The sequence below is a fragment of the Formica exsecta genome, unplaced genomic scaffold (genome assembly GCF_003651465.1).
Source record: "Formica exsecta isolate Colony F162 unplaced genomic scaffold, ASM365146v1 scaffold333, whole genome shotgun sequence".
Classification (NCBI taxonomy): domain Eukaryota; kingdom Metazoa; phylum Arthropoda; class Insecta; order Hymenoptera; family Formicidae; genus Formica; species Formica exsecta.
Genome location: NW_021850582.1, coordinates 350,976 through 363,086, shown reverse-complemented (window position 1 = coordinate 363,086; position 12,111 = coordinate 350,976). Strand labels below are relative to the sequence as shown.

At 35.7% G+C, this 12,111-nt stretch overlaps 1 protein-coding gene and 1 non-coding gene across 10 annotated transcripts in view; both read right to left on the bottom strand.

Moving 5' to 3' along the window:
- LOC115238326 (calcium/calmodulin-dependent 3',5'-cyclic nucleotide phosphodiesterase 1-like) overlaps positions 1 to 12,111 on the bottom strand; it is a 99,085-nt gene that overhangs the window by 6,401 nt on the left and 80,573 nt on the right. For 7 of the 9 annotated variants that reach the window (XM_029812043.1, XM_029812045.1, XM_029812046.1 and 4 more), the window contains 4 exons: positions 6,127 to 6,294; positions 5,052 to 5,268; positions 4,266 to 4,379; positions 2,269 to 2,418 (listed from right to left, as the gene is read on the bottom strand). In XM_029812043.1, coding sequence (XP_029667903.1) covers positions 2,269 to 2,418; positions 4,266 to 4,379; positions 5,052 to 5,268; positions 6,127 to 6,294 — 649 coding nt within the window. Of the gene's footprint in view, positions 1 to 254; positions 309 to 2,268; positions 2,419 to 4,265; positions 4,380 to 5,051; positions 5,269 to 6,126; positions 6,295 to 12,111 lie in introns of all 9 variants that reach the window. The other 2 variants (XM_029812044.1, XM_029812048.1) reach the window with 2 other exon arrangements.
- On the bottom strand, positions 3,389 to 3,460 carry Trnat-cgu. The gene has a single exon. It is a non-coding gene; the product is annotated as a tRNA-Thr (tRNA).

The following is a 12,111-nucleotide window of genomic DNA, read 5'->3' as shown; positions in this document are numbered from 1 at the left end:
TTGAGTGCGCCCAGCAAAACTAAAAATAAAAAAAAAAAAAAAAAAAAAAACGAATCCTGATCCCGCGAGCAAAGTGACATTGTATATTATATAGCAAGGTCTCACGCAAATCGCGCGAGTGATTTTTCATGCAGAAGGAACTCGATAAGGCGCCAAGCTCAAAGTGCGGAGAACAAAAAAAAAGCGTTATCTCCTTGTTGGCGTGTCTTGGCGATTTCCGTTGGCGCGAAATGAAAATTTTGGATGAAACGAACCTACGGCGTACACCCGGACGACACGTGGCGGCTGACTCCACACGATCGGCGTCTCTATAACGTGAAACACGAAGGAAAAACATATATCACATTGAAAGGTTTCACATCGATCTAAGCGTCTTGCTACATCAAGCAAACATCCCTGGCATGCCTGCTGCGTGGGGTGACTTGAAAATATTCCCTCTTTATTCGCTCTCCGCCATTCGTTCGCTCTGGCTGAAGATCAGTTCCCGGGATAGCCATCCTCGTAACCGCTCTCGTAGCATTTTTCGAGTCACTCCCCCACACGCCGCGATAGATTTACGAGAGATGCTTATTATCGAAGACCGCCTGGCGATAAACGTATATACATGCACTCCTCTCTTTCTCGGGCAAGAACAATGCTAAACCAGTTAGAAACGATCGATTATCATGAAAACGATGCATGTTGCACGGCAGGCAGATACGTCCGACAAATCGTGTAGGTTACACCTAGAAAGAGGCTAGAAAAGACGTAGACTAGAGACAGGGAGCGAGAGATAGACAAGGCAAGGCAAGAGTAACGTTTTTCATGCTGTGTTCGAAAGCGTCGTTTGATCCTCGTGATCGAGGAATCATTCCTCTCGTCGATATTTATCCTCTCATCTAGATTCAACGTTCGCGCACAAGATGCAGAAATAAAAATTAAAAATTGTCGATAAACGTGATTATAAATGATGTGGAATTAATGTTCCCTGTCGCGCATCGTCCGATTATTTATACAAATTCGTGTGTCGCAAAACGAATAAGAGATTTCAACATTTAGGAAAAATATTAAACAATTAAATGTCATTGTTATCTCTGTGGTCATTCATACGTGACAAACACGAAAATTTAATCGCGCGTCAACTATACTGGACTAATCCGTATCGACAATCCCAAACGAGTAACAAATATTTTTGATAGTATTTTCTAAAAGAATCGTCTACATATATATAGACGATTACTAATCGATGCAACAATTTGCAGAAACATGCTAATTGTCTTGTATTCCGAGTGTTATATCTGTGTTCTTCGACTATTGAAAGATGCTTATTAACGAAAGAACGCATAGCTACGTAATGAGTTTTAATTTCTGTGCACATAAACTAGACTAGATTGATAACGTACGAAGAAGCTATATTCGCTAAAAGATAACGAAACGTTGACTCGTTCCACTTATTAGTTGGTATTCTACGGAAAAGAGCGACAACTCGGGTGGTATTTTCAAGGAAAAATATTATATATACAAAGATTATATATACAATAAAATATATATAAAAAGAGCACGCACATTAAAATATAAGAGTAACATTTTTAATGTTAATCGATCCGCTAAACGATCCGTTTAATATAGGAAAGCCTGGGACGTCAATTATATTACAATATATAATAATGACAATTTTTTATCCAGTCCGTAAAAGACAAAAAACGTCGTATCTAGCAAACATCCCATCGTCGCGTTTCCGCGATGCTGATCAGTTGTCGATCATGTTATTCACGTTATGCGCAAAATTCGAGTCTGTGATGAGTATTGGCAGATTGACATTTAACGTGGTTCGATGAATATTGAGAAACAGAGAAGAGATGAAGAGCAAATAAAATATTATATAAAATATTAAATGTCACGTAAAATAAAATATTGGAAAACAAATAGAATATTTTATTGTCAAGTAACGAGAAACATGTGTAAAACTCGTCCAATTTTAGCAGAAATATGTACATTATTACGTAAACGAAATTTAAGTTTGTCGCTTATCGCCGCGATTACCAACTATTATTCTCGAGAAAAAAATGTCTCTCGCCTCTCGCGAGACGCGCAAACGCGAACCTCGACGGCACGGATACGGACGGCGGGAAAATCGGTGTGCAGGGGAGGAGAGAAAAGAGAAAGAAGGGGGAAAGGGGAGAAAAGGAGAAGGAAACTAGAGAAGAGTCGGAGGAAGATGTTACATCATGTGAAGGGACAAACGGTGCGGGAGTCGTAAGGGGGTTGGAAATGTGAATGTTTCGCAACCTTGCCCATACGGGGGTGCGAAGCTTCCGTTTCTGGGTTACCACCGCGTGGCCCTGTGGTCCGTCCGGTTCCAAGCCGCCCCCTAGGGATGAGGACGTCAGGCCCGCCCCCCTACGTGATGACCGAGCGCACTCATTCCCTGAACTCACCCTGCGGTAGTGCTTGTTAGTTCATGTGTAAAAAAGATCAGGATAATACAAGATTAAAGTTTTTCTCTTTTTTTTTTCTCTTTCTTTCTTTTCGATATCGGCGTTTGTGGCATCGCACTATTCATTTTCGACGAATATCCATATTAATAGACCAAACTACATCGATCTCTGATAGAACAAAATATGATAAACTCTCGATGCGTCGTGCTTCACGGCGTAGTATTCTCCGATGACAATCATTGCTGAAATGAAGGATTGCGAGATATGTATCGTACTTTTGTTGCAATGCCCACACCAATCGCAGGTGCGTGAAAATGGAAAATTTAAAAAAAAAAAATCAAGCGTTCAGATTCAAGCGATATATTCCAAGAGTTTGTCATAATCTTCATGACACGGAGGTATATCAAGTGCAAGTGATCGACCGCGTGCAATTTTCACACATTCGATGCATGAGATATTTTGTCGCGATGCAAAGTGTATAATAAAAGATACGCATTCGAGAACAAAATTCTTTGAACAATTGTAAAATTATACGATAATTCGTTATTATTTTTGAACGAATAACACAAATTAATGATCATCAAATTGTATTATCAAAGATGCAAATTTCATATATATATCAAATATGTATATTTCCATTAGCATTAAAGAAACTACATAATATTATGGAGACTCGTTAAGACTCTTTATTTTCCTTTCTGCAATCAAAAGCGAGAAATGATACAAATCTTTTCAGTTAATCAGAATTTACAATCATATATTAATCACTGAAAAGATCAGAGACCAATTTACATTATCAAACGCGTAAATGTTGACATAGAAAGAAAAAAAAAAAAGAAAACTAATTCATTTTAACATGTATATTTGGTAAGAAAAGAAAAATTTAGAAAAATTTCTCGCTTTCGATGTCATAGCATCGATATGACGACAATTTAGGAAGAACTAGGAAACCTTAACGACAAAAATTCACTTGCCTCCTGTGAGGATTGAACTCACGACCCCTGGTTTACGAGACCAGTGCTCTACCACTGAGCTAAAGAGGCGCCGACATCCGACATCGACTCCTCTTCAACAAACCTAGAGAAATGATCTCGGTTAGAGAAGCTAGACAAGCTTTAACGTCATAACGTTGTCGCTATGTAACGTTTGACTCATCGGCGAGCTTGATGCTTTCATGCGGACGATCGATCTCGTTTGCGCGCATTCAGGGGCCTTTGTGTCCATTATAACTGACTGTCTCTTTGATCGCCGAATGACCCCCGAACAGGGGTTGTGAGTTTCATCCGGCACGACGCATCGCGAGAACGAAAGGCTCTTATAACGCGAAGCTAGAAGGCTGAATTTGAGTTGCGCTTAGCAAATGAAACAGGAACCGCGTGTTAAACCGTCGCGTCGTGTTAAAAGTTGCACGCTGTGCGACTCTTGTGTCGATCGATAATTAATAAATGATTAATCGCATAGTCGATCCTGCTGTTAAAGTCATATCTCGTTCAATAATCGAATCGATTAATGATCGTTATGTAAAACGCAACACGATCGGCTACGTTCGATCGAAACACAAACCAAGTGCTATCACATCGATAAATTATATACCATGAATCAACTTGAATCTTGTCGTATTCTCGACAATTATGATATCGACAGTGCCTATAAAAAGAGAATTGTTAATTAACCGCGAGGTGCGGGACGTGGAGGCGATAGCGTGTCGGCAATGTCTGTAAATTTCGGCGGAAGAAAACACTGGTACTTGAAATAGTCATACAGAGTATATAGACCATTGTCTTTTTGCATTGCACGTTTGTACACGAGAGACTCGGTATTCTCTCTCGCTCGTGTAAAGAAACTTACTTGGTCTCGTCGATGAAAACGGCCTCGAGTACACGAGCTGCATAATGCAAGTTTCGTTGAAGCAGTTCGGCGGATATCTCCCCATGTTGTAGCTGCCTCAATAAACACCTCAATCTGCAAAAGAGAGGTATCCTCGGAGTTTGTTCCCTGCGCGCCAATAACGTGCTTTCTAAACTAGACGTTCGCATCCAATCGCTTTCCGATAATTGCGCGACAAGTCGAGATTGCTAACGTAATTGTATTTAACTCTTCGATGCTCGAAGGGGCGGATATTTTTTTTTTTTTTTTTCACAGGATTGTCGCGGGATTTTAATCTCACGTTGAATAAAATATTTAACGCAAGATTGGACAAAAACATTACGGGGATATGTAGAAAAAGTATAACGTAATTGACACTCGACATATAAATTGATTTTCATAATATGATTTTTCATAAGCCCACTGAATGATTCACGGGTAGATAATTATTTTATTACATGCAAATTGCGTGTTTTTTAATATACGCGTGTTGCGGAACATAATCGCTCTCTGAGAATGTAATTATAATGTAAAAATCTATATATGAAAGATATATTTTTTGTCCGAATAAAATATGCAGTTTTTATCTCTCACCAATTCAAAATGATAAAACGATAAAATTTTATATAAAATCGTCCAGCGACTAAAAAATGTCGCGTTTTTTTTTTTTTTTTATCATTAATGCTACTCTTAGCAAACCTCCATCTAAATCTAAAAAAAGCGTGTCGCATTTGCAAAGCCATTAACACCTGCAATGCGATATGATACCTGAGAGCAGCTTTGTCGCACGCGTCGGGAGTGTCAACAGCAGGAAGCGAGTCCGTCGTGAGATCGACATTATCGAGGATCTCATCGAGGTCGACGGATTGGCTCGATAAATACGGAGTGTCGGGATTGTGCGGCGGTGGAGAACTTTCGAAACTTCCACTGCTAATGTTTTTGCTTTTGCCAGAACTTCGGCGTACTATCGTCAAAGTGCCCTGTTCTGAAACACAGTGAACGTAATCGCTTCGATTAATGCGATTCAATGGAGCCAGATTCAATCATACCCTAAATCACGGAGAAATCTTTCCGCAAACAAAGAGCCCGGCGCATTACCCGGAATAACGGTGTAAATCATTTTAGAAAATAAAGAGCAATACAGCTTCCGTAATACAGCTTGTATGTGACATAAAATATAATTAAGATCATCTCGTCACGCGTTAGTACGAAAACAATTTTCAATTAATTAGTTGGTATTTTAATATATATTACAAACTAAAATAAACATTTCGAAAAATTTTTATTATATATATATGTATATAAGTGAAGTCATAAAACCAATGAAAAATAAATACGCTTGATATCTATGAAAGTAAACTTCTCTCTTATTACATTAAAAAAAATCCACTCGTGGCAGAAACTCATTTCGCGTAACGCAGAAATAATATGACATTTTCGTGGAAATCTAATTTTATTAAATAAAGTAAAAATATTATATTATAGTATAAGTAAATAAAAATTTTACACATAAAGTTCAATTCTTTTGCATACGAAAATTGTCACGCATAGTTTTCATAAAACTATCTTCGATATTCTTATCAATATTACGCTCAATTTTTTCATTTATAATAAACCACCCTGCAATGTTATCAGTATTTCTGAAACACAGACTTTGCTCACACAATATTGTTAAATTATAAAAGTATCGTGATCTCCCACGTGTGTCGAGATGTGTCCAAGAAAAGAAGAAAAAAAAAAAGGAGTAGGAAAAACTTTGCTTTTTGAGGAAATACGCTTGTAGAAATGTCTGGTCGATAAGCATTGCAGTGTATCTCGGGGAGGTAATACTTGGAAAACTTACTGGAGAGTTGGCCGTTTCGACCAGGAGAGGAGGAAGGATTGCGCGGCCTCGTGGAAGCTGCGCTGCTCGAACCGCTGCAGCTGGTAGCGGTCGCGTTGTTCGCCGCTGCACCGGCCGAAGCCACTCCAATATCGTCCCTCGTGACTCGTCTGTCCGGTGGAGATGCAACTGCAATCGTAAAAAAAAAGAGTAAACAAAAGATAGCATTTTTAGCTCCATCATCATCATCATCGTCGTCGTCGTTTCTGGACAAAGCGCACAAATATGCGCGATGCACGCGCGATGGCATTTGTATTGTATACGATCATCAATCAAGGCGAGCGAGGCGGAAAATTATTGCGGAATTTTTGTATAAATTTTTGTTTCGTAACCATTTAATTTTGCGAAATTGTCTAGATATCTTATTATTATCTGATTGATGAACGCTGTTTGTTTCGCAGCTCTTTTAGAGAAACTAACTTTATTATATATTATCCAATAGCATAAATATCAAACCATGAAAAAAATCGCATGTGAGACAGAAATCTCGATATCGCTAAAAATATTTGGATATCTAAGAAAATGACGACAATATCCGGATATCTATATATATTTTTATCTATATACAGTTTTTATTACGTATAAATAATGCATGGAAATGTTTTGCATAAATTTTTATATATTCATAAAATCGCGAGATGCTGGAAATAAAATAAAAATTTCACGATTTCGATAAATGTAATATTTCTATTTCTATTTACGTGCCGCTATATTTTATGCCGATTGACTTTGATGACAACGTAATTATCGTGTGCGTATCCGTCTTGTAATGGTGCAGCTCTGCGAATGTTACATCACGGAATCAAACGCGTATCGTCACCACCATAATTACATTAATTTGTCGAATGTAATGCTACGAAGTGTAAGACCGTGTATCACTGCGGTAAAACCGTGGTGGCAGAGTAGCTATCGATCGGTAGCACTTGCGTATAGCCTGCGAATTAGTCTCATAGCCGATCGATCGCACACGAGTTACCAACGAGTTCCCATTATGCTAATCACAAGTTGAAGTGTTTCTAAACGCGAACATCACGTTCACCTCGTTTAGAGATTGAACGAAAATAAGAAACAAATTAGCTATATTTACAATCGAGTTAATAAATATCGCTGTCAATTATTTAAAAGATCAGTTTATTGATTAGATAATAATTTAACGGTGCATCTTTTTTAGCATAAAAAATAAAAATCTCTAACTTATTGTTAGTTAAAATAATATGTATAATTCGGTAGTTAAAATCTCGAAATTATTGCTCAACGCGACGTGTTTCGCATTTCTCTGTCGAGCCGCAAGTCTACTGAATCGAGATCCAAACGTAATTATATGAATAATACGGCTAATAATTAATCAAACAGTAGCTTATTCGATGCGCTGTCGATATATAGTGTCACATTTAAAATAGTTATTTGAAATAATCCATCTGCTAATCCTTACATTTAATACCAAAACGCAAAGTATTGAATTTAAACAAGGATATAATTTTGATTAAAACTTATATTTTGTTATTATAATTTGATTATTTACTACGTGTATGTGCGAGTGTGTGTATAGCCTTTGCAATAACGCATTTTGCCAAAAAATGTATCGGTATTCATTTCCAGGGAAAACGCTATTCTGCGAGTAAATCGTCTCAATCGAATATCGACCCTGGGAAAATTCTGTCATCCTCTTATTCGACGACATGTGGCAACAATCAAAAGACATTTTGGCCAAAAACAATCGCCTGCACAAAATCCAATTGCGCACAATATATAAAAGAATACAGCAGATAATGTAAATCATATTTTTCTCATTTCAAGAAAAAAGAAGTTTCAGTTTATAAAAAGTTTCAGTTACGTTTATTACAATTAATTTCTTTTATAATTCTTTATAGACAGAGAGAAGAATAAAGATAGAAATCTAAAATTTTGTATCAAATTAATTGTACTTTATGCTCTTTGAAATACATGATTCATTACCTCTGCAAATTTATATCTCTATTATACTTAATAACTAATATTTTACAATTTTCCCCTCGATAAGAATACCAGAAGTGTTGCCAGATATCCGACATAAAATAACCCTCAAGTTAATCGACATTTCAAAGAGTCCCAACATCATTTTCTTTTATGATATTAGGTCATCATCTTAATTGCGTGATATTAAAAAGAACAACGTCCATTTTACATAATGTATATCTCGTGTAGTAAATTAATCGCGAGAATACTTTGTCGGAAATAAAAAGCTACACGCGCGACTGCAAAAGTAATTTTATTTTGGCGAGATTATATGATGCAGAAACGCGCGTACATGATATATACGTGTATAGTAAAATTAATAAACAGAATTTTGTTGAAATTTAGTCGTGAATCTCGTCAAAGTGTTCCGCTTTGTGATCGTGATGATCTGTACATTTTCAAATAATAATTTAGCGGAGTGCTATCACTTTCCAAAAACACCTTTAAACGAACGACGATACGAGCGTATTGATGTGATGGCGCGTGATATGAGGGGGGTTCTGAAATTATTCACCGTAAGCGGATAAGCAAACAGACGCGAATATAACATATGTGAATTATTACATTTCGCTTGAATAATGCACGAGATTGCGAGGCAATGGCGAAATGTATGCATTTAGTACACAGAACAAAATTCATATCCGTCTCTTATTTTAATTTACATTTTTGTTTTTGCAGATAATATATTTCTCTTTTCCGCCTTTTCCGCGATTACATATACTATATCACTATATTCATATAACACGTGCAAAATTTTATATCACAACTATATCTTTCTATCATTATTAGACTAAAGCGTATCCATTTCTAGCGTCTGACAGCAAGTTGCTTGTATGATGTCCCGAAAGTGCTAAAGTTGACCGAGTAATACGGCGTTCCTGAGCAGCCTTATGCAAACTCCGGATGGTCCGGCAAACCCGACGAAAACTAATTTAGATATCGGCAAAATGCTAGAGAACCGCCGCAAAGGCGCGACCGCGCGTAAAATACAAACGGTATAATCAAGAACCATTATATTTATCAGAGATCAGAAACCATTCCTCAAGCACCCTTGTATTATACGGAAAACAATACGACAGAATAGGCGATTCAGAAATATTCGATACCGGGATGATATCATCCGTAAGATATCATCGATTATATATTAATCTCTCGTCGCGCATCCATTTCATCTCGTCATTTAAAAAATGCATTAATTTAATGAATACTATCGCAGTTATAAGAGCATTGCAGTATACCATGTATGTATATATAAATTAATTTATATTGTATTACACAGAGCGTAAATTAAAAAAAGCTTGATCAAATACATTGTATTTAACAACGTTATGGAATAATTTGTATAATATGTGTACATATTGAAATAATCTCTCATCGCGGAGTTATATACTGTTACGAGAGAAATTTGAAGCTGTTGTGCTTGAAGGTTATTTCCGTATCAACTTTTCTATTCGTTAACTCATTGACGCTAAAACTAGACAAAAGGATCGAGTCTTTGTCAAGCGCGATTATATTGTGCATCATTGTGGGTGAAAGTACATACATTCATTGTTAAATATCATAGCGAGAAAACTAAATTTCCAAAGACAAAAGACTCTGTTAAGAAATCATAGTATATTCACAATCAATAGCATGCATATTGCAATTCCATGTTGTAGAACGTTTTTTTTTTTTTTTTTTTTGCGATTTTGTAAAACTTTATTACTGTATAATAAGAGGAATGAGTATACCGATCTCATTCATAACATCGTAACAGCATAAAGTAATGACTATCGGCACATTGCTCATTTATTAAAAACGATCGGTGGCTTCTGAATAAATGTGATTAAAGGAATTGATATGGCTTCGTTCTTCGGGCAACAAACCGCAGTCTTGCACATTACGCAGCCAAGAATCTTCTTTCTGCTTCTTTCCCTCTCCTTACGTCAGTTTATTATTAATCGATGCACTTACACGAGATAGAAACTGATTAAACGATAAACGTTGACGATTGAAAACAAGATAAAACAAACTCGATCAAATTCATATTGAAGCTCATTTTTGCGATAAGTAATATGAATAAACACAATGAAAAAAAAAAAAAAATAGGATGAAAAATACTTATAAAAAGATACCGTATCAAAAAAAGCCATCAGAAATAATTTTATATCAAAATTGTATATCGAAAACTTTTATATCACAAACTTATCTTGATTTTTTAAAAAATTTACAAGAAAAAATAAAAGATATATATATTATTAGAGTTAAAGAAATTAATTTCTTTTTTGAGTTTCCACATATTTCATCAGATATATACATACGTGACGTATATCATTATATATATTTATACAATCATATAGATTATATAAATAATCTAAAAGTAGAATTACAATAAGAGAGAGAGAGAGAGAGAGAGAGAGAGAGAAAAGTTTAAAAAAAACCTCTATTAATGTGTCTTTGTTTTTCATATATACAAATAGCATACTAATATTTTCCTGAATATAAGCAATAACTTATATTTAATAACATTAATCGCTAATTTTCTTTTCTTTCATGGTCTCATAATTTTTACAGAGAAACGAAGGAGGATCATCATGAAATGATTGGCGAGACAGAATAGCGACTGTTGTATTGTCGTATAGTTTCTCTACTAAAGCACTGACAGATAAGTTCCTATTAATGCTATATATATATATATATATAGCCATATATAAAAGTGTATAGTTTAGAGAATAGCAACGTAATTAAACCGAATCTTGGACAATGGCCAATTCATGCGCAGGCACGTCTATTTTGATTCGCTTCGCCGTACACACATAATCGGTGACATGCAGAGTAATAATGTCGCAGATGGGCGGGGACGACCAAAGGGGAAATAATAGCTCGAAAATTAGCTTCGGCAAGTTCTCCTTGTCATTTTCTTATTAGCCCAAAGTGATGAATATGTCTTTCTGGCGTCAGCAAGGCGTTTGATGGCAAAAGAGACTCGAGATGTACGTATTAAGACCGATAAATAACTCGTTGCGAATATTGGATATCTCTTGTGTCTTGCGACATATAATTATACTTTATATGCATAATATAAGCCATTTGATAGTCATAATACTAGCGATTATACAGTTGCAATTATCTCGAATTATGAAATTTGTATAGAAATTTTTAATCAACGGTTTATTCCCGATGGAGATGACATTGAATCATCCCGTATTTTATTACAATACGAGCATTTTCTTTTGCGAAAAGATAATGTTATTGATATAAAAATCATAAAAATGACTTTTGATGGGAAAATGGCACATGTTTCCAAAAATTTATCATCTAAAACACTCTTTAGCTATTCCTATTGTTCCGGAAACTTTGTTCAACCTCAATATTCCAGAGCAAAATATTCGATAATCCTCTCGTAAAATCGCACAACAGAATCATAAACTCGAACAACTCGACATCGCACAACAAATCTCTCAAGATTTGAAATGTTTCTGCTTATCGACGGGAACAAAGTATATTAAAGTACATATTTTGATGCAGTATGATTATCGCGTCGCATATACAAACATCATAAGTGGAATTTTGATTGTGCACGTGCGCAGCTGAGATTACCTTTCCTAAAAGCTTTCATTTATAAACGTTTCTTATAATTGCACCATCTTTGTGATATATACTTTTATTAAAAGATATTTGCGTATGTAATTTTTTCTTAATATAGCGTTTTTTTACACCAACTGAAAAAGTCAATATTGATATATTATTCACTTTCGATATAACGCGGACGCACTCCATCTCCTCTATGAATATAAAATGACGAGTTTCCATGCGTTGACGGATTATGGATGGTTTTAAACGCGTCGTTGCATAACTCTGTATGCGAAATCGTAAATTTTGGAAAAAGAGCAAAATATTTTTTGTCAAGATTAGAGCAAATTATTTTCTATTTCATTGAAAAAAAAGAAAACTATGTAAAGAACATATTAA